This window comes from Erythrolamprus reginae, chromosome 9 (genome assembly GCF_031021105.1).
Source record: "Erythrolamprus reginae isolate rEryReg1 chromosome 9, rEryReg1.hap1, whole genome shotgun sequence".
NCBI lineage: Eukaryota > Metazoa > Chordata > Lepidosauria > Squamata > Dipsadidae > Erythrolamprus > Erythrolamprus reginae.
The window spans coordinates 39222760-39246023 of NC_091958.1; the positions used below are offsets into that span (position 1 = coordinate 39222760).

General features: G+C 42.7%; 1 protein-coding gene across 2 annotated transcripts in view; it reads right to left on the reverse strand.

Moving 5' to 3' along the window:
- The window catches only part of RAB26 (RAB26, member RAS oncogene family), a 239807-nt gene that overhangs the window by 19210 nt on the left and 197333 nt on the right, over positions 1 to 23264 (reverse strand). For both annotated transcript variants that reach the window (XM_070760894.1, XM_070760893.1), the window contains exon 5: positions 11972 to 12024. In XM_070760894.1, coding sequence (XP_070616995.1) covers positions 11972 to 12024 — 53 coding nt within the window. The remainder of the gene's footprint in view (positions 1 to 11971; positions 12025 to 23264) is intronic.

The following is a 23264-nucleotide window of genomic DNA, read 5'->3' on the forward strand; positions in this document are numbered from 1 at the left end:
ATTCTGTGATTCCTCATAGCGTTTGACTTCCAGACTGTGGTCAAAGCTATTAAGTGAGGAAACCATGTCCCTAAAATGGTAAAGGATTGTCCAGACTGGAAATTTCCATAGGTGCCCCTGCGTGTCCATGCGCCATTTTGCTACCTGCCCAGGTGCCGTAGCACAGTGTTTCCCAACCTTGGCAACTTGAAGAAATTTGGACTTCAAGTCCAAATTTCTTCAAGTTGCCAAGGTTGGAAAACACTGCCGTAGCAGACTCCGCTGGCACTCAGAGCCATGGGGCGAGTACACGTCACCGTTCCACCTTAGCAGCCCACTTCTGAGCCACTCCATGCAGCTCCATCTCCTTTTCCATGAAACAGGCAAAATCTTTATCTAGGATGCGTTTCCGTGAGGGCAAAGGGCCTGGAGTAATGTTCCAGCTCGCTGTAGGCAACAGAAGTATGAAACAGCCCTTTGACAGTGGGGAAGGGGGGGGGGTGTGGACATGCGAGAAAGAATTGCAGACAATTACAGTTACAGAGAGTGGTGCAAGAAGAATGAAAATGAAAGATGACTCTCAATTTAAAAGCCCACCAAATAGTTACCATCTGGGAACAGTTATTATAACAAGTTTTTTTTAAAGCATTCTTTTGGCAGGCAAAAAGCCAGGAAATCAACTTAAATGACCCTAATGCTCTCTTATTAAGGGAACAGAAGGACATTTATCTAACAGAAATATACTGAAGAATTAAAGAAGCCGATTTAATTAGTACTCAGAATGGAAAGAAAACTGCTTTATGTTCATGCTTTTGTTTGTTGTTCAGCACTAATGTGGTGGGTTTTTTTTCTTAAATCCTCTTCTGGGTAAATGAGCCTACAGTGGTACCTCTACCTAAGAATGCCTCTACTTACGAACTTTTCTAGATAAGAACCAGGTGTTCAAAAATTTTTTGTCTCTTCTTAAGAACCATTTTCCATTTACAAACCCGAGCCTCCAAAACTGTAACCAGAAAAGGCAGGGAGAAGCCTCCGTGGGGCCTCTCTAGGAATCTCCTGGGAGGAAACAAGGCCGGAAAAGGCAGGGAGAAGCCTCCATGAGGCCTTTCTAGGAATCTCCTGGGAGGAAACAAGGCCGGAAAAGGCAGGGAGAAGCCTCTGTGGGGCCTTTCTAGGAATCTCCTGGGAGGAAACAAGGCCGGAAAAGGCGGGGAGAAGCCTCCGTGGGGCTTCTCTAGGAATCGCCTGGGAGGAAACAGGGCCGCAAAAGACGGGGAGAAGCCTCCATGGGGCCTCTCTAGGAATCTCCTGGGAGGAAACAAGGCCAGAAAAGCCAAGGAGAAGCCTCCATGGGACCTCTCTAAGAAACTCCTTGGAAAAGGTGGGGAGAAACCTCTGTGGGGCCTCTCTAGGAATCTCCTGGGAGGAAACACTGCCTCCACCCTCCCTATGGTTTCCCCAATCACGCACATTATTTGCTTTTACATTGATTCCGATGGGAAAAATTGCTTCTTCTTACAAACTTTTCTACTTAAGAACCTGGTCACGGAAAGAATTAAGTCCATAAGTAGAGGTACCACTGTATTTGAATTTTGAAGGATTCTGGTGGGGTTTTCTCCTCCAACAGTGGAACATGGCCTGACCAAATCCCGCTCCCCAACCACAGTGGCCTGGTCAGTCGTAAAACAAAATGTTTCTTAATTGGTCAGCTTAAAAAGCAAGTCTTTTATGCAGCTCTCTAAACCAGACGGGAAGGCAGGGCATGAGTTCCCATCAGCGAAGGCCTGTCATCTTCGGCACTACCGGTATGCCCTCCTAGGCTGTTGGTGCGAGATTTTGCTTCTGTGCATGTGCAGCAAGCGAAATCTCATATGAAGACGCGCGCAGTTTTCACTGATATTTTTGTTCTTAATAATGTTTTTTTAATGTATATATTTAATAAAGATTATTTTTTTAAAAAAAAAATTACAAAAAAGAACTGGCTCCATGATGTCACCACCGGTTTACTAATGGTTCTAAAAAACCACTTAGAATCGGTAGGAACCCACCTTTGTTTGGGATGTAATAGAATAGAATAGAATAGAATTTTTATTGGCCAAGTGTGATTGGACACACAAGGAATTTGTCTTGGTGCATATGCTCTCAACGTACATAAAATAAAATATACATTTGTCAAGAATCATGTGGTACGACACTTAATGATTGTCATAGGGGTCAAATAAGCAATGAAGAAGCAATATTAATAAAAATCTTAGGATATACGCAACAAGTTACAGTCATACAGTCAACATGGGAGGAAATGGGTGATAGGAATGATGAGAAAAACTAATAGAATAGAAGTGCAGATTTAGTAGAAAGTCTGACAGTGTTGAGGGAATTATTTGTTTAGTAGAGTGATGGCGTTCGGGAAAAAACTGTTCTTGTGTCTAGTTGTCTTGGTGTGCAGTGCTCTGTAGCGACGTTTTGAGGGTAGGAGTTGAAACAATTTGTGTCCAGGATGTGAGGGGTCAGTAAATATTTTACCCGCCCTCTTTTTGACTCGTGCAGTATACAGGTCCTCAATGGAAGGCAGATTGGCAGCAATTGTTTTTTCTGCAATTCTGATTATTCTCTGAAGTCTGTGTCGGTCCTGTTGGGTTGCAGCACCAAACCAGGAACATAAGAGTACAGATCACAGGAAGATACTATCTGAATTTTTTCTGCCTTCATCAAGGGCCAGCTGGAATATGACATTTTATTTATTTATTTATTCATTCATTCATTCATTCATTCATTCATTCATTCAATTTTTACACCACCCAACTCCAATCAAATATGTAAAACATCCATATAATAAGAATAATAAAACCTCTGAAAACAGTTTAAAAACAATTTAAATACAATAGTTAAACCCATGCATGGTTTGGAAAAATGATGGAAGAAAAGTCGGACTTAAAACCAGAAATCTTTCTTTTAGGAATTGTGCCAATTCTGGGTGCCCCGATCTCAAAAGGACATTGGCAAACAATTGCCCAGAGGAGGAACATCTGTTATAGTGTCAGAAGAAATGTCTTGGTATAAGCTTTTTTCCCCCCTTCACAATATAATGATTCATTTGCTGTAAACAATTTCCATAGCTGCCCATTACCTTATTGTGAGTCTGGGGAGCGAGAGCAAGAAATTAAAACCAGAGAACAACAGAAACTCAATTAATTAAAAAGCTACAAAATAGCTATCAATCAATAATACATCCTGTACCAGGAGTCCAAAACAACAACACTATCTTACACTCTGGAAAAAAGCAACAAATCCAAGCCACCAACAGGTCTCCTATAATACTCCTAATAGAATTGCATGACTGCAAAATGGGCAGCTTATAATGATATTATTAGTGTTTATGTCTGAAATGCAGTGTGGGTTCCAGACAGATGAGCTGTATTCAAGGATTAGTCTGGCGAAAGTATATATATACAGTGGTACCTCTACCTAAGAATGCCTCTACTTAAGAACTTTACTACACATGAACCAGGTATTCAAGATTTTTTTGCCTCTTCTTAAGAACCATTTTCTACTTAAGAACCCGAGTCTGGAAAAATTTCCCAGGAAATTTGAGAGCGGCATAGAAACATAGAAGACTGACGGCAGAAGAAGACCTCATGGTCCATCTCTGCCCTTATACTATTTTCTGTATTTTATCTTAGGATGGATCTATGTTTATCCCAGGCATGTTTAAATTCAGTGACTGTGGATTTACCAACCATGTCTGTGGGAAGTTTGTTCCAAGGATCTACTACTCTTTCAGTAAAATAATATTTTCTCACGTTGCTTTTGATCTTTCCCCCAACTAACTTCAAATGGTGTCCCCTTGTTCTTGTGTTCACTTTCCTATTAAAAACACTTCCCTCCTGGACCTTATTTAACCCTTTAACATATTTAAATGTTTCGATCATGTCCCCCCTTTTCCTTCTGTCCTCCAGACTATACAGATTGAGTTCATGAAGTCTTTCCTGATACGTTTTATGCTTAAGACTTTCCACCATTCTTGTAGAGAATGAAGGCCCGGCCAGTTTCCTGCCATTCCCCTTTTAATTGCGGGCATCTCGGGCTTTTCTGGGCTGCCAGAGGAGCCTTTCGGTGGCGCTTAAAGAGGCTTTGGCAGCCCAGAGCAAATGGAGGGAGGTGCATGCTCCTCCTCACCACCTCGGAGTCCCTCTTTTTTTTCTTTTAAGCCTTAAAGTTTTGGATTTTTTTTTATTCCCCTCGACTCACCTTCTTCCTTGGGCAACGACTGTCCTCCTCCTCTTCTTCCTCCTCCTCCCTCCACCCAAATTCCGAGCTTTAATTTCTTTCCTAATGTGTTTGCACACATTATTTGCTTTTACATGAATTCCTATGGGAAAAATTGCTTCTACTTACAAACGTTTCTACTTAAGAACCTGCTCACGGAACGAATTAAATTCTTAAGCAGAAGTACCACTGTATACGTATATAAATAGAAATGAAAAATGAAAGAGGAAAAACCTGTACAATTCAAACTGTAACGACCACGTGAAACTGTTGTGAAGAAGGACATTGTATACATTTCCATGTCTGTCTTTTTAAATGTTTAATAAAAAATTTAAAGGGAAAAAAAAGAAAGTTTGATAGGGAAACAGAAACAGCCTCATTTCCAGAGTTTCTGCTGCAGGAGGCAGACAAAAGCTGCTTCTTTCAGGCCCAGCAACGGTGAAGGTCAGGTTAAATAAACCCTCTCTTTGCAGCAGAGCCAGGCTTATGAATCTGTCTGCCCCGAGCGCTGAAAATGACGCCAAGGGATGTTTGGGGCACAATTACTGCCTGAAATCTGCAGAGACCGATAAGGATGCAAATGGTGTCCACCCACAGTTGAACAAGGGGAATAAATGCAGGTTTAAATTTAGGAGTCATTTCGTGGGGGTGGGGTTTAAAAACACACACACACAATTTCAACCATTTGACTGATGAGCTGGGCCAAGTGCCCGAATCCATTGCAGCTCTGCTTGTAAATTTCAGGCTGCAAAGAATCCCCGGGCCAAGAAACTCTCGCCAAAAGTTTCTGGAGTTGGGGGGAAATCAGAGCGAGGTGTTGCATTGGTGTCAGGTAGTTTTGTGCTGCTTCAATGCTTCAAAATAGCATTTCCCAACCTTAGCAACAGCTGTAATTGATTAGGAATTCTGGGAATTGAAGTCCACCCATCTCTACCACACGCCCGCTCAACTTGCATACTTTCAGCAGAATGTTAAGAATATTATTTATTTATTTATTTATTTATTTATTTATTTATTTAATCTATCTATCTATCTATCTATCTATCTATCTATCTATCTATCTATCTATCTATCTATCTATTTATTGGATTTGTATGCCGCCCCTCTCCGTAGACTCGGGGTGGCTAACAACAGTAATAAAAACAGAATATAATAATCCAATATTAAAACAGTTAAAAACCCTTATTATAAAACCAAACATACATACAAACATACCATACATAAAATTGTGAAGGCCTAGGGGGGAAGGAGTATCTCAGTTCCCCCATGCCTGGCGGCAGAGGTGGGTTTTAAGAAGCTTACGAGAGGCAAGGAGGGTGGAGGCAATTCTAATCTCTGGGGGAGTTGGGTCCAGAGGGCCGGGGCCGCCACAGAGAAGGCTCTCCCCCTGGGTCCCGCCAAACGGCATTGTTTAGTTGACAGGACCCAGAGAAGACCCACTCTGTGGGATTCGTGCAGCAGAAGGCGGTCCCGGAGATAATACTTGTTGGCACGAGTGTCAAGTCTCGGGGTTTGCTCGCAGCCAGGCTCTCTGGACACGCATGATGGGTACGGTCGGCCTGTGTAGCTGCCGAAGGAGTCAGAGAACGAGGGATAATCTGGGGGTGAGGAGCCTACAGAGGCTATAGATCCCCCAACTGGGGCTGGGCAGCCTGCAACTGGGGATGTGCAGCCCCCAACTGGGGCTGGGTCAAGGTCTGAGGATGAGGAGATAAGGGACCTGATCCTGAATGCCCAGGTTAGAAGAATGAGGGACAGACAGGAACAGTTAAGGAAGATCAGGAGAAAGAAGTAAGCACAGCTGGGCATAATCAGCACTCCCCGAGAGTATTTAATGAGAGGGGTTTGAGAATGCTCTTTGCAAGCAGTCAACATTCAAACCTTTGGAAGAGAAACAGCCTGAATTCTGTCTGACAAATTTGGATTACTTACTGGTCAGTTCTGGGGTTAATTTCTTACGAAGGACTGTGGGCTGGGAAGCACTAGTGTGTGGGAGGCATTCTCTTATCAATTTGGCCTCACGACTGGACTTTGGCGAAGATAGAGACTTTGTTTAAATGCAGGATTTGTTTATTTATTTGTTTGTTTGTTTGTTTAATTTGATTTTTATGCCGCCCTTCTCCTTAGACTCAGGGTGGTTTACAACATGTTAGCAATAGCACTTTTGAACAGAGCCAGCCTATTGCCCCCACAATCCGGGTCCTCATTTTACCCACCTCGGAAGGATGGAAGGCTGAGTCAACTTGAGCTGGTGATGAGATTTGAACTGCTGACCTACAGATCTACAGTCAGCTTCAGTGGCTGACAGCACTCTACCTGCTGCGCCACCTCGGCTCATATTATGAAGCAACAGACATCTCATAAAAACAGCTGCTTTGTGTAAAAGAACTGTGTGTGTTTGCGTTTACATTTCTTGGCTAATTTTCGACTGCTGCTGGGCAGGACAGAACATCAAGATAAGGGGGTATTTATGCATACAGTTTGGGAATGTCCGGTAGTGCAGAACTTTTGGAAAGAAGTGCAAGAGGACACTAATAGGATGTTAAATATATGATGAATAATTAGAAAGGAAATGGCGGTATTAGTCAAAAGGAACGAGATGGGAGAATTTAGAGAAATAAAAGAAGCAGTGATAGAAAGTGCTCAGGTGGTAATAGTCCTAGGCTGGAAGGATGTGACAAAATTTGAGATTATGGATAAGAGGATGAATTCGGCCAATGAAACTAATCTGCGGGGGGGGGGGGGATTTGATAAAATCAGCCATTTGACTCTTCACACAGGGCCCCCTCCAGCCTTGGCATCCAGGATCTTTTTAAAAAAAATTAAGAGAAAAGAAACAAAACACCAACAGACATGAAACATATATAGGGGCTCCTAATGCCCTGATCTTATCAGAAGTTTCTGGAGTAAAATGTATGCAAACATTTTCATGCAAAGATACATGTTCTTATATTCCTTACTAGATCTTTCTCTTTAATTCTTATATACTTAGCATTCTAATACTACACTGTATTTACAAATTAGCTATTTACACATTTATAACTATTTACTATTTACTTGTTTATAGTGTAATCAGTTATTCATTATGCCTTGATCTTTTATTCAACAAATCATAGACCTTATCCCAGACTTTATAATACAGTGGTACCTCTACCTAAGAATGCCTCTACTTAATAACTTTTCTAGATAAGAACCAGAGGTTCAAGATTTTTTTGCCTCTTCTTAAGAACTATTTTCCACTTAGGAACCCAAGCCCGGAAAAAATTCCCAGGAAATTTGAGAGCGGCACAAAGGCCCGGCCAGTTTCCTGCCATTCCCCCTGGGTTTCTCTGTCTGGCACAGTGTATGGGAGGCAGCCTCGCGCTGGATATATGGGAGGCACGTGCTCCTCTCAGAGTCCCTCTTTTTTTTTTTTAAGCCTTAAAGTTTTGGATTTTTTTGATTCCCCCCACCTCACCTTCTTCCTTCGGCAGCAACTGTCCTCCTCCTCTTCTTCCTCCTCCTCCTCCCCCCACCCAAATTCCGAGCTTTTATTTCTTTCCTAATGGGTTTGCACGCATTATTTGCTTTTACACTGATTCCTAAGGGAAAAATTGCTTCTACTTACAAACTTTTGTACTTAAGAATCTGGTCAGGGAACGAATTAAATTTTTAAGTAGATGTACCACTATACAGTGTTCCCTCGATTTTCGCAGGTTCAAACTTCGCGGAATGTCTATACCACGGTTTTTCAAAAATATTAATTAAAAAATACTTTGCGGTTTTCCCCCTTATACCACGTTTTTTCCCGCCCGATGACATCATATGTCCTTGCCAAACTTTCGTCTGCCTTTAATAAATATTTTTTTAAAATAAACTTTAATAAATAAACATAGTGAGTAATAATCTAAATGGTTGCCAGGGGAATGGGAAATTGTAATTTAGGGGTTTAAAGTGTTAAGGGAAGGCTTGTGATACTGTTCATAGCCAAAAATAGTGTATTTACTTCCACATCTCTACTTCGCGGAAATTCGACTTTCGCGGGCGGTCTCGGAACGCATCCCCCGCGGAAATCGAGGGAACACTGTATTCTGTTTCTTCTTCTTGTCCTTCCAGGATCTTTTTCCATTGTACGTGTTCAAAGCAGTTCTCCCCTCCTGAAGCAACTCAGCAATAGATTGAGGCTCCAAGGCAGATGCCCCAAAAGAGAAGAGCAGATCCTGGGGATTTCAGAAACCAGCAACTGACACCCGCCAGACATGTCACAGGGGATGGCAAGCAGAAATGAAGGCATCCAAATGCAAGCGAATGAACTGGAAGTTATGATTTTGTATTCACCAGCAGCAGAAAGTATTTAATTTGGGAGATGTCTAATTCTTTATTTGTATTTGCAGAGAGAGAGAGAACACTGCAATGATCAGCCCACTTGATAAACATCTCATTTTGCACGGACAGAGATGCCAGGCAATGCCAAAGAACTGAGAACAATGTCAGCAGAAGGGCTGCATATTATGGAGCGCTAAGAGGCCACGGGAAGAAAAAGGCTGAGCCCCAAGTTCAAGAAGAAGACCACTCGCTGCTTGTTCCATTTGGGAAAAGTGATTCGGTGGGCTTCTGTGTTCCTCACAATCTTAGAAGAGAAGTGCTAATACCACTCTATAATGCCCTAGCTAGACCACATCTAGAGTACTACATTCAGTTTTGATCACCACACTGCAAAGGAGACACTGATACTTTTTCTAAAGTGCAGAAGAGAGCAACCAGAATGATAAAGGGACTAGAAACTAAAACATACGAGGAAAGGTTGCAGGAGATGGGCATGGATTTGGACCGGGAGTCACTGCTCACAGTCACTCATGCCCTCATCACCTCAAGGCTCGACTACTGTAACGCTCCCTACATGGGGCTACCTTTGAAGAGTGTTCGGAAACATCAGATCGTGCAGATTGCAGCTGCGAGAGCAGTCATGGGCCTACCTAGGTATGCCCATGTTACTCCAACACTCCGCAGTCTGCATTGGTTGCCGATCACTTTCCGGTCACAATTCAAAGTGTTGGTCATCACCTATAAAGCCCTTCATGGCACCAGACCAGGGTATCTACGAGACCGCCTTCTGCTGCACAAATCCCAGTGACTGGTTAGGTCCCACAGAGTTGGTCTCCTCCAGGTCCCGTCAACTAAACAATGTCGTTTGGCGGGACCCAGAGGAAGAGCCTTCTCTGTGGCAGCTCCAACCCTCTGGAATCAGCTCCCTCCAGAGATTAGAACTGCCCCCACCCTCCTTGCCTTTCGTAAACTTCTTAAAACCCACCTCTGTCGTCAAGCGTGGGGGAACTGAAACATTTCCCCCTGCCTATGTAGTTTTCTGTGTATGATATGACTGTATGTATGTTTTTTATATATTGGGGTTTCTTGTATTTTAGACTTTTTAAATGTATTATTGTTATTTTAGATTCTAATTATTAAATTTGTCATTATATATATATTTTTTATCATTGCTGTAAGCCGCCCTGAGTCTCCGGAGAGGGGCGGCATACAAATCTAATAAATAATAATAATAATAATAATAATAATAATAATAATAATAATAATGGATACTCCAGCGAAGAGGAGGTCCAGGAGGAACAGAATAGTAGTCTTCAAATACTTGAGGGGCTGCCACAGGGAGGAGGGGAACACATTATTTTCCAAGGCACCAGAGAGCCAGACAAGGAACAGCGGTTGGAAGCTAACCAAGGAGAGATTCAACCTGGAAATAAGGAGGAACTTTCTGATGGTGAGAGCGATCAACCAGTGGAACAGCTTGCCTGCAGAGGTGGTGAATGCTCCAACACTAGAGACTTTCAAGAAAAGAATGGACTGCTATTGGACCAGTGTGATGTAGGGTCTCCTGCACCAGCATGGGTTTGGACTAGATGACCTGCAAGGTCCCTTCAAGCTCTAACAATAAATAAAATTAAATAAATAAATAAAAAGTCCAAACTTGTCCAAATGTATGCAAGAACATACATTCAATTTTGCAGTTACTAAAATAGAATAGAATAGAATAGAATTCTTTATTGACCAAGTGTGATTGGTCATTGGTGCATATGCTCACAGTGTTCATAAGGGAAATACACATTTGTCAAGAATCATGAGATACAACACTTAATGATTGTCAATAGAGGTCAAATAAGCAATCAGGAAACAATCAATATTAATAAAAATCTTAAAATACAAGCAACAAGTTACAGTGATAAGTGGGAGGAAATGGGTGATAGGAATGATGAGGGGGAAAATAGTAGTAATAATGCAGAATTAGTGAATAGTTTGACAGTGTTGAGGGAATTATTTGTTTAGCAGAGTGATGGGGGGGGAAATGTGATTGTGTCTATTGTCTTGGTGTGCAGTGCTCTGTAATGACGTTTTGAGGGTAGGAGTTGAAACAGTTTATGTCCAGGATGCGAGGGGTCAGCAAATATTTTCACAGTCCTCTTTTTGACTCGTGCAGTATACAGGTCCTCTTACAATTGGATGAGCGGGCATAAGAACAGTCGGGGAAATAACTGAAGCCCGGGAAATGGGCCCCTTGTCAATCAACAGGTGTGCTGAGTGCTGAACCAGGTACGTAGGACTTACTTACCTGCCATTAACACCCCAAGTAACGTCTAAAAAGCTATACATGAACCAGGCACCACATACTGTATTTTTCGGAGTATAAGACGCACCCTTTTCCTCCCTAAAAAAGGCTGAAAATTCAGGCGCCTCTTAAACTCTGAATGGAGCTTTTTTTCAAAGCTTTTTCCCCCCAGCCCTAACTAGATGCTAACGATCTTCCTACCTCTTATCTTGCAGGTTCTTTCATTGTTACTGTCTGCGAATAATGTTTTCCAAGCCCTAAGTCTTTGCAGAGGTTTTTTGCATTGCTCTAACTTGCTCCAAGTAAGTTTCTTTCCAGCCCTAACCAGGTGTTAATGATGTTCCCAGCTCTTACTGCTTGCAAGCTCTTTCATTGTTACTCTCTGCTAAGAATGTTTTCCAAGCCCTAAGTCTTTGCAGGCTTTTTTTAATTGCTCTAACTTGCTCCAAATGTTTCTTTCCAGACTTAATCAGGTGCTAACGATGTTGCCAGCTCTTATCGGCTTTCAAGCTCTTTCACTGTTACTCTCTGTGAATAATATTTTCCAAACTCTGTCTTTGTAGGTTTTTTAAAATTGTTCTACTTGCTCCAAATGTTTCTTTCCAGCCCTAACCAGGTGCTTACAATGTTCCCAGCTCTTACCGGCCTGCAAGCTCTTTCATTGTTACTGTCTCCAAATAAAGTTTTTTAAAAGCCCTAAGCAGGGGATAAAATAATGTGCTGAAACTGACCAGACTAAGGACGCTAGCCAGATGAATATCTGGTAAGCAGATTCTTTTCCTTTTTTTTTTTCCTCCCCAAAAACTAAGGTGCGTCTTATATTCCCAAAAATATGGTAAATACTGTACTGCACAGAGAATAGCATAAAGCACACACACTCTGTAGCAAGACAATCTCTGAGGGTGGGCTCATTGAAAGCTCAGTAGACTAAATTTCTGGTGCTGGTGACCGAGCCAGATTTGATTCCAAAACATTATCCTGGGACATGTAATTCACCTTCCTTCAGAAAAAGAGAAGAGACTGACCACCTTCACCTACCCTGCTGCAAGATTAATTTTGCATGGATTCAGTCTTTGGGCATCTGCATCTTTGCAATAACATGAACCGTCTGGAGTCCTCAAGACTTACCTGGATGTTGTCAAAGGATGCTCGGTTTGTGACATCATAGAGGAGAAGCAAAGCTGCAAAGAGAAGGAAAATAAATAAAAGTTCAGAGCTAAAGGCTTTGCAATGCAGCGATGTCAGGCATGAAGATGTTGTATCTAGGAAATGCTATCATAACTTCTTCAATTGGCCATGCCAGCACCTGCCACGCACATGAATTTATGGCAGCCTGGTATTCTACCAAAGAAGCAATTAACAAACCTATAGATCCAGCGTATGAATACGCAAGAAACCGGACCGTGAGAACAAGCAATCAACAAGAGACCCAATCAGCTGCTCAGAATTCAAATACAGCTCCAAATGAAAAACCAACCAAGTGACCAACTGATCACACTGGCACACAAGACACGTATAAGCTAAGGAGAGTAAGACAAGAAAATCCTGCTGAAAATATGCTGCAATGTTCTACCTGTCAACGACTACTTCAGCTTCAACCACAACAACACAAGAACACGCAACAGATTCAAACTTAATATTAACCACTCCAAACTTGACTGTAAAAATATGACTTCAGTAGTTGTTGAAGCGTGGAACTCATTACCTGACTCAGTAGTGTCAACCCCTAACCCCCAACATTTTTCCCTTAGACTATCTACGATTGACCTCTCCAGGTTCCTTAGAGGTCAGTAAGGGGCATGCATAAGTGCACCAGTGTGCCTTCCGTCCCCTGTCCAATTGTCTCTCCTTATCTCATTTATGTTTTCTTCCTTTCAAACATGTTCACCTATACTTTTATATCTTTTCTTCTATTCTTTTCTTTATTTATATTACTACATATCTATTCTCTTCAATGTATATTATGTATTGGACTAAATAAATAAATAAATAAAAATAAATAAAATCAAGAAAGAAAATCCTACCTATTAACAAAACATTCAGAAACTATACTGAAACAAAATTGAAACCCCCTTGCGTCCTGTTTTGGGTCTGGAAGGCCTCCTGCACCAACCAGGAAGCCAAAATGGGGGGAGAGGGAGGGACACATGTGCGGGGGACATATGTGCATACACAGGGGGACACAGGCTCAGGGGGCGGGGCATGTGTGTGGCGGAACTCCAGTAGGGTAAGGGATGGTGCGCGGGTAGCGAAAATGGTGCTGCATGCGCAGCTCTGGGTGATTGGTGGGCAGGACACATCGGAGTGAGATTTGGCTTCTGCCGATGTGCAGGAAGCAATATCTTGCAAGAGGATGCGCAGGTGTGTGAGATTTTGGTGATTTTGGCAATTTTTTGCTTCTGCGCATAAGCAGATACAAAAAAAAATCACAGAAATCTTGCGCGCCTGTACATCTACTCACAAGATTTGCTTCTTGCACATGCCCCAAAGCCAAATCTCGCTGTGACGCACACACGGGCCCAGCATGCACCCCCTGGAGCGGCGCACGCATCAGCATCAGAGGCGGAGGTAAGTTGCAACCCCCATCTGGGGCACTCGCATTGCATTTTGGGGTTGGGCACTCGGCACAGAAAAGGTTAGCCATCATCACTGGTGTAAGGTCTCCTACTTGGGTGAGGGGTTGGACTAGATCAGGGCAGTGAAGGGCTACCAAAATCTTTACTACCACACTGTGGCCGTGGCTTATTCATTCATTCATTTACATAGAAACATAGAAACATAGAAGACTGACAGCAGAAAAAGACCTCATGGTCCATCTAGTCTGCCCTTATACTATTTTCTGTATTTTATCTTAGGATGGATCTATGTTTATCCCAGGCATGTTTAAATTCAGTTACTGTGGATTTATCTACCATGTCTGTTGGAAGTTTGTTCCAAGGATCTACTACTCTTTCAGTAAAATAATATTTTCTCATGTTGCTTTTGATCTTTCCCCCAACTAACTTCAGATTCTGTCCCCTTGTTCTTGTGTTCACTTTCCTATTAAAAACACTTCCCTCCTGAACCTTGTTTAACCCTTTAAGATATTTAAATGTTTCGATCATGTCCCCCCTTTTCCTTCTGTCCTTTTTTAATTTGATTTTTATGCTGCCCTTCTCCTTAGACTCTGGGCGGCTGGCAACATGTTAGCAGTAGCACTTTTTTTTTAACAGCGCCAGCCTATTGCCCCACAATCTGGGTCCTCATTTTACCCACCTCGGAAGGATGGAAGGCTGAGTCAACCTTGAGCCCGTGATGAGATTTGAACCGCTGACCTACAGATCTACAGTCAGCTTCAGTGGCTGACAGCACTCTACCTGCTGCACCACCCCAGCTCTTGCTTATGCAGTGCAAATGGGGTGCTCTGGGGTGGAGATCCATTTTCACTACCCCACTGTGTCCCGTCACGTCCTCCCCCGGTCCGGGCAGCAGCACATCCCTGGATCAGGGGTCTCCACCCACGGCAATTTTAGCCTGGAGGATTTCAACTCCTTTTAAGTCCCCCCAGGCTTAAAGTTGCCCAGGTTGGAGACTCTGGACTAGATGACCTTCCAAAGTCCCTTCCAAATCAGAATCTGTAATCATAACTGACCTTGAAAGCAAAATTAAAAAGGCAGAACTTGGATCACAACAATGCTTACTTTTTTTTAAACCAACATGCTTAGAACCTGCATGGGAGACCACAAGAAATCCACAAGAATTGGAGGCCAGAATGAGCCTGGGTGGCGTAGCGGTTAGAGTGCAGCCCTGCAGGCTACTTCAGCTACCTGCTAGTTGTAGTTCAGCAGTTCAAATCTCACCACCAGCTCAAGGTTGACTCAGCCTTCCATCCTTTCGAGGTGGGTCAAATGAGGACCCGGATTGTTGGGGCAATAGGCTGACTCTGTAAACCACTTAGAGAGGGCTGTAAAATCACTATGAAGCAGTATGTACAGGGGGTGGACAAAGAAATGGAAACACTTGACTTTTTGGCATCATGATGTTTGAACATGTTCAAATCAATCAAAACTTGACATATTTTAATGTTTTTTTTAAAATTCTGTTATGTGATATGTTTTTTTAAACTACCTTTTTTTAACAGAAATTTAAGGAAATTGGTTATAACCTTCTAGAAATGGCAGACCTCTCAGACTTTCAAAGAGGCCAAATTGTTGGTGCTCGAATGGCAGGCGCTAGTGTAACAGAAAGTGCCTGAATGTTTGGCATTTCAAGAGGTCATGTCTCAAAAGTCATGACTGCTTTTGAAAGAGAAGGGAAAACGTCCTCAGCCAAGCACAGCTCTGGTCGAAAGTTGAAGTTGTCTGAGAGAGACCGTTGGACTCTATAGCGAATTGTTAGAGCGGATTGCAAAACCACAGCTCCTAAAATCACTGCAGAGCTCAATAGACACGTACAGAACCCAATTTCCACAAAAACTGTTCGAAGGGAGCTTCACCAATCTGGATTCCACGGAAGAGCTGTAAGGTGTTTCCATTTTTGTGTCCATCCCCTGTAAGTCTAAATGCTATTGCTATTGCTATAGAATGAAAACTGAAAAATGCCCCCCTCTCTCACTGCACTGCCAAACAAACCATACAGACAGAGCAGAGGTCAGTAGAGGTCACCTGGAAAGAACCATCCCTCTTGACTCAGATGCCATGGAGCCACATCAGGAAAACCACAACTGGGACCAGAGTGTGCTACTCAGCCGACCAACTTAATCCAAATGCAAGTTAAACCCTTGGGGGACTTTCCAGAACATCAAAAATGCATGTCTATGCACCACAGACACACTTAATTTTCATTATGCAGGCAAAAGCCCGGACTTTTTCTGCAACATTTATTTTGATTCTTCTACCAAAGGTAAATATTTGAGAAATTAAATCCAGCCATTAAAATATGCCCAGCCTCAAATCAGGCTCGGTTCGTGCCGCGAGAAGCCCCTGGGGTCCAGAATTAAAAGAGCAAAGCGCTCATCATTCCAGCACACAATCCCGTCTGCTAAGGCATCAGGACGACATAAAACATTTTGAATTCCGTTCAATTAGAATTCCAGTCGAGCTTTAAACCATCTTTCTCCAGAGAGGTTTTTCCCCCCTTTCCTCTCTCCGCAATTGAACCAATTGCAGCAGTGAAGATACAATCTCAACTTTAATTACAAAAAGTGACAGTTGCCGATAATGCCGCAAGAATGAAGAAATTGTTAATGTTGGTTGAGCACTGGCTCACCAGACCATTTATGAATGCAAGTCCGTGAATCCCAGGCAGCACAGCCAAATTCCTGGGGCACATTCCTTGACCCAACAGTAAAAATTCTCAAGAATTCAGCCACACTGAAACTCTAAAGCTACATTCGCAAGAGCAAAGTCCACACATGAAGACACTGCATTAGGTTAGGTCCCACAGAGTGGATCTTCTCCGGGTCCCGTCAACTAAAGAATGTCGCTTGGCGGGACCCAGGGGAAGAGCCTTCTCTGTGGCGGCCCCGGCCCTCTGGAACCAACTCCCCCCAAAGATTAGAATTGCCCCCACCCTCCTTGCCTTTCGTAAGCTGCTTAAAACCCACCTCTGCCGTCAGGCATGGGGGAATTGAGACCCTCTTCCCCCTAGGCCTTTACAATTCTATGCATGGTATGTATGTATGTATGTTTGGTTTTTTATATTAATGGGTTTTTAATTGTTTCTAACATCAGACTACTATTGTACACTGCTTTATTGTTGCTGTTAGCCGCCCCGAGTCTCCGGAGAGGGGCGGCATACAAATCCAATAAATAAATAATAAATAAATAAATTAGCAATAGCATATAGACTTATATACCGCTTTACATTTTATAGAGAGTAAACATACACATAGTAAGGATTGAGGAAATGGAGCCTCTCCCTTCTGAAACCAGGGTGCAACACCTCGGTTTCTTCAGCCTTGAAAGAGGGCGTTTAAGGGGTGACTTGATCGAAGTGTCTAAAATCATGCATGGGATAGAAAAGGTGGGTAGAGAAAAATTCTTTTCTCTATTACACAATACAGTACTAGGACGAGGGGGCCCTCCCTAAAGCTCATAGGTAAGAAGGTGAAGACAAATCAAGGGAAATATTTCTTCACCCAGAGTGTCGTTGGTTTATGGAATTCCCTTCCAATAAGTGGTTGTGACAGCTGTCAGCCTGGAGAGCTTCAAGGCAGGATTAGACAGATTCATGGATGCCAAGTGTATCGTAGGTGGTTATTGAAACGGATGCCCATGTGCTGCCTCTTTGTGGGTTGAGGCAGGCAGGGTTCCCTTGAGTACCATTTGTTGGGGGCCAAGGGAAAGGGAGGGTTTTGCCTTCTCTTTCTGCTCAAGATCCCCATGGACAATTGGTGGGCCACTGTGCGACACAGAATGCTGGACTCGATGGGCTTTGGCCTGATTCAGCAGGGCTCTTCTTAGGTTCTTATATTGCCCCCAACAATCTGGGTCCTCATTTTACCCACTTTGGAAGGATGGAAGGCTGAGCAAACTTGTTGTAGTTCAGTAGTTCAAATCTCACTCAGCTTTCCATCCTTCCGAGGTGGGTCAAATGAGGACCCAGATTGTTGGGGGCAAGAGGCTGATTCTGTAAACCGCTTAGAGAGGGTTGCAAAAGCACTGTGAAGCGGTATATAAGTCTAAGTGCTATCGCTATTGCCATGACCAACTTGCCACAGCCAACCTGCTGCAAGACAACAGTTACAGTAATATCAAAGAAATGGCAGAACAGAATCATTAATGAAAGGATACAAAAGGAAGGACAGAATGAAATGCGAATTTTATTTGTTTTATTTTAATTTTTTTTAATTGTATTCAAAAAACAAGACAAAACATTAACATACATAGAAAAACAACAAACATGCAACAAAAAAGAGGAGCTCTAGTCACTCCATTCTTAATAGAAAAACCTTTGTTAATCAAATCACAATTAAAGGAAAAAAGAACATGTGCTTATATTTTTCTATTATTTACAATTTTATAGTAGTATAATACTATAAATATATGGTCTTAAATTGATTCGGTATTTCTTCTATTCAACTAATTATAGACCCCCATCCCAGATTTTATAATATTCAGTCTTTTCTTGGCCCTTCAACCATCTCCAACAATTTTTATTTGTTTTAAACAATTACAGGTGAAAGTCAAAAAATTAGAATATCGTGCAAAAGTCCATTTATTTATTTGTTTTATTTATTAATTGCATTTGTATGCCGCCCCTCTCCGAGGACTTGATTAGTAAATTAAACTTAAAAGGTGAAACATAATATATGAGAGAGTTTCATTACAAGCAAAGCAAGATAGTTCAAGCCTTGATTTGGCATAATTGTGAAGATTATGGGGTACAGCTCATGAAAACCCCAAATCCCTCATCTCAAAAAATTAGAATATCACATGCAATCAATAAAACAAGGATTGTACATAGAACAATATCGAACCTTTGAAAAGTAAGCATGCATATGTACTCAGTACTTGGTTTGGGCCCATTTTGTGGCAATTACTGCTTCAATGCGGTGTGGCATGGAAGCTATCAGAATGTTGCACTGCTGAGGTGTTATGGAAGACCAGGATGCTTCAATAGCAGCCTTCAGCTCTTGTGCTTCGTTCGGTCTCTTGCATGTAACACGTCTCTCTCATATATTAAGTTTCACCTTTTTAAATGCATTACTGAAATAAATGCACTTTTGCATGATATTCTAGTTTTTTGAGTTTTACCTGTAAATATTACATTGTCCTGCAGCGAGTTGGCGATGAGTTGGCTGCAATGGATTGGCTGTGGCAAGTTGTTGTTGTTGTTGTTGTTGTTGTTGTTATTATTATTATTATTATTATTATTATTATTATTATTATTATTATTATGTCAGTACAACATATCAAACAAGATCACTATGCTGGATTTCGTATTTCATCACCAGTCGGGCTCTTCCCAAGCACCTAGGACTGTGTGATGTAGTGGTGAATTATGTTTGCCGATCCCAGTAAAGCGGCCTTTTGCAATTGACAGATGGAGATTTTGTCAATTCCAATGGTTTTCAAATGTCCACTGAGATCCTTTGGCACTGCACCCAGCGTGCCAAGTACCACTGGGACCACTTTCATGGGCTTATGCCAGAGTCGTTGCACCTCGATTTTTAGATCTTCGTATTTCACTAATTTCTCTAGCTGCTTCTCCTCAATTCTGCTGTCTCCTGGGATTGCGATGTCGATGATCCATACTTTCTTTTTCTCCACGATCACAATGTCTGGTGTGTTATGCTTCAGAATTCGGTCAGTCTGAAGTCTGAAGTCCCACAGTAGTTTTGCTTGCTCATTTTCGACTACTTTTTCGGGCTTATGATCCCACCAGTTCTTTGCCACTAGTAAATGGTAGTTCCGGCACAAGTTCCAGTGGATCATCTTATTTATTATTAGTATTATTATTATTATTATTATTATTATTATTATTATTATTATTATTATTTAGATTTGTATGCCGCCCATAGTTAAAACCCTTGACTTAAAAACAATCATACATCCCAAACAAACCATACATAAAACGGGACGGCTGACGGGAATCAATTTCCCCATGTCTGGCGGCAGAGGTGGGTTTTTAGGAGTTTGCGAAAGGCAAGGAGGGTGGGGGCATTCCTGATCTCTGGAGGGAGTTGATTCCAGAGGACCGGGGCCACCACAGAGAAGGCTCTTCCCCTGGGTCCCACCAGACGGCATTGTTTTGTCGATGGGACCCGGAGAAGGCCAACTCTTTGGGACCTAATCGGTCGCTGGGATTCATCCGGCAGAAGGCGGTCCCAAAGGTATTCTGGTCCAATGCCATGAAGGGCTATGTAGGTCATAACCAACACTTTGAATTGTGACCGGAAATTGATCGGCAATCAATGCAGACTGCGGAGTGCTGATGTGACATGGGCATACCTGGGAAAGCCCATGATTGCTCTCGCAGCTGCATTCTGCACGATCTGAAGTTTCCGAATACTCTTCAAAGTTGTCCTATTCCTGACCTGAACTATCCTACACATCCATTTGTCCCCATTTAAGGCAGTTAAAAAACGGACTGGCGTTATTTTCCCTTCCAATCAGCCTTTGTTGCATGAATCATCCTGACCCTTTTCTTTCAAAAGTCCTCCTGGGATCATTCGATTATTCCTGCATGCAAAAATTGAGGCTGCCAGATGAATCTCTGAATGACTTCCTGCTCAGAAACCACCCTCAAAAGTAACTTAAAGCCCAGCGCAAATGGCCAGGATACAATTTAAGGCAAGATCTGCAGCAATTTGAGCTTGATACTCAATTTATCAGGCAGAGTTTTCGAGGCACCGGGCACTGGTGCCTTATTTATTTTCTTGTTGCAGAGGTGGTTCACATACAAAGAGAACAACAACAACAAACCAAGCACAGTTGGGGGGATTATTTCATAAGGTTGTTGGGTTTTTTCCCCTTGTTTGTTTGTGTTCTCTTGCACAATGCCGCAATCACATTTTTCAAAGTAGGAAAAGAAAAGAGCGCCAGGCAGGAAAAGAAAGGAGAGGAATGAATGGCGTGCATCATTGCAGTTAGAAGGTTGATTGCGGCTTCTGTTGCAGACCAGAAAACCTCGGTTTCAACCCACGGGTGACAGGGGGGAGCCCACCCCAACTTGGTCAGTTAGGAAATAAAGACTCTCTGCTTCATAGAAACATAGAAACATAGAAGTCTGACTGCAGAAAAAGACCTCATGGTCCATCTAGTCTGCCCTTATACTGTTTTCTGTATTTTATCTTAGATATATGGATATATGTTTATCCCAGGCATGTTTAAATTCAGTTATTGTGGATTTATTTATCACGTCTGCTGGAAGTTTGTTCCAAGGATCTACTACTCTTTCAGTAAAATAATATTTTCTCATGTTGCTTTTGATCTTTCCTCCAACTAACTTCAAATTGTGTCCCCTTGTTCTTGTGTTCACTTTCCTATTAAAAACACTTCCCTCCTGGACCTTATTTAACCCTTTACCATATTTAAATGTTTCGATCATGTCCCCCCTTTTCCTTCTGTCCTCCAGACTATATAGATTGCTGGTGAACGGACAATTTACAAAAGCCAAGCAGTTGCAGCGGAGCAAAGCCAAATCTGGTTTTTCGTGTCCAAAGGATCTTCTGGTTTATTTATTTATTTTATTTATTTAATTCGACTTCTATGCCCCCCAATCCTGAGAGATTCAGGGCAGCTTGTAACAAGTTTCCATATAAAATTACAAACAACAATAAGAAGTCAAGAAAAAACTATAATTCTAAAACCCTAATTAAGACTCATAACAAAGCAACTTGCAACACACACACATACCATTCACATAGTCATGTTCATACAGGTGGACAAGTTGGTGTTAATTTAGGGCCCCCAAGCCTGCCAGCATAGCCAGGTCTTTGTCAGAAATTAAACATCCCTGTTGTGGTTAGCTCTCGCCCAGCTCCTGCCCCAAGGACTGTGGATGTGGGGGAGACATCCACATGCCACAGGCCTGTTTTGCCCCTGGTGGAATCTGCTGATGAAGGCTCCTCTGACCAAGAAGACATGAGTGACAGGGAGGAGGAGAGTGTGGCAGACAGCTCAGAAGGAGATCAATTATCTCTCTCCTCCTTGGATTCAGAACAAGAGTTAATGATACAGCCACGCATGGGGAGAGCGATGCATAGGCAGCAACAACTGAGAGATTATTATCAAAGAAAATTAGGCCACCTGTGGTTGGGTGGGGCTGTGGTAATTAGTGAGGCTGCTATAAAGAGCAGGGTGTGGGTTTGGCCATTGTGGAGGATTATCTGATCATTGTGTTTCGTGACTGCTTTGCTGACTTTGACCTTCTGTGTGCTGATTTTTCCCCGCTTTGAAACTAAAGAAGAGCAAAGGGTTTTTCACTTTGTCGAAGAAGAAGAACTGTGAATTGCCTCGCAGCTGCAAGCAAAGTATCTCAGAACTGATAAGGGACTTGTACCAATTACCAGTTTGTTTGGAGACGAGTGCTCTTTGCTATACAAAAAGAGGGCTTAGTTTAAGTGAATTTTCATTACAAAGAACATTGTTTTGAATTTTCAAACTGTGTGTGTCTGAAATTTGTATCTGAATTTTCAGGAGGATTCTGCCAGAGAGCTCGACAGAACAATCCCTAGGTAATATCATAATGCAGAAAGTAGGCCCAGGTAAGAATGCTGAGTCATTCAGAGGCAGTTGAGCGAGCAGCAATCTAGCAATTATGTGAAAAGTATTTAACTAGGCAAGAGCTCTTTGCTCTTTCTCTCTGTCTGTTCGCTGTTAGCTGTGTGCTGTTGCTGTTCGTAGAAGTATGCTGTGAAGAAGCTGTAATGCTGTATAAATTGGTTCCTGTGAGTTATTGAACTAAGATAGTTGTAGCAAGGTACTAGTAAGATAATAGTTTATTGTATGTATAGTAGACAGTAGTAGTAGTATAAAGAAGTAAATATATTTTCCCACAACTTCCTACTGCTGCTGTGTTTCATTGAAGACTTCAACTCCATTTCTACTGGTCTGTGGCTGGCTGGCTGGTTGGGTTGGTGGACTGGCTGGACTGGTTTGCTGCTTGGGCCCTGTTGTGATTCAGCCTGAGGCTCCTCAGGGACTGGCTGGATCTCTGCCGGATCCATGCCCAGAGGAGGAGGACAGTGAACAGGAGGGGGAGGACCAGGCAGACGGGGGAGAGGAACGTCAGGAAGAGGAGGAGGGAGAGCAGCTTGAGACCCCCGGGGGGGGGGCTCTCCCCAGCTAGTAGCCTGGATTCATTGGATGAAGACGCACAGGCTATAGTAGACATGAGGCAGCAACGAGCAGCTCAAAGACGGGGCCAATTAGAAAGGTATTTCCATCCCTGAATTGGCAACAGCTGGGTTTGGGTGTGGTTCTCCTCAGCAGGGTTGAAAAGGCAGGCCCGCCCTTACAGTCTTGTGGAGAGTTATCAACTAGGAGTCCTGTAACCTTGCTTCGATTCTCGGCGTCTCTGATCTTGGCTTGTGGCCTAGAAGTCTGGAAGACTTGGGGGAGGCGTGGGTTTTATTATCTCCAACGTTGTTTTTGCCAGCAAGAATCCTGTTTTATTGCCCGGCCTTCGTGAAACCTCTGTGAAGCTTCATAGTGTTCCTGTCTGTAAGAACAGTTTTTGTTACCTGTGTTTGCTTTGAATTATATAAACTGCCTTTGCTTTTTACCAGTGTGTCTGGATACTCTTTTTAGTTGGTGTTGGCGTCTGGGGGGACCCAGACAGAACAGGCCCAAACAGGCTACTTTCCGCAAATGCAAGCTCTGATAGTCTTCATGGCTTTACGGAAAGCCAGCAGGGTGGAAGCAGTACGGACATCAGGTGGGAATTGATTCCAAAGAGCTGGGGCGGCCACAGAGAAGGCTCTGCCCCGAGGTCC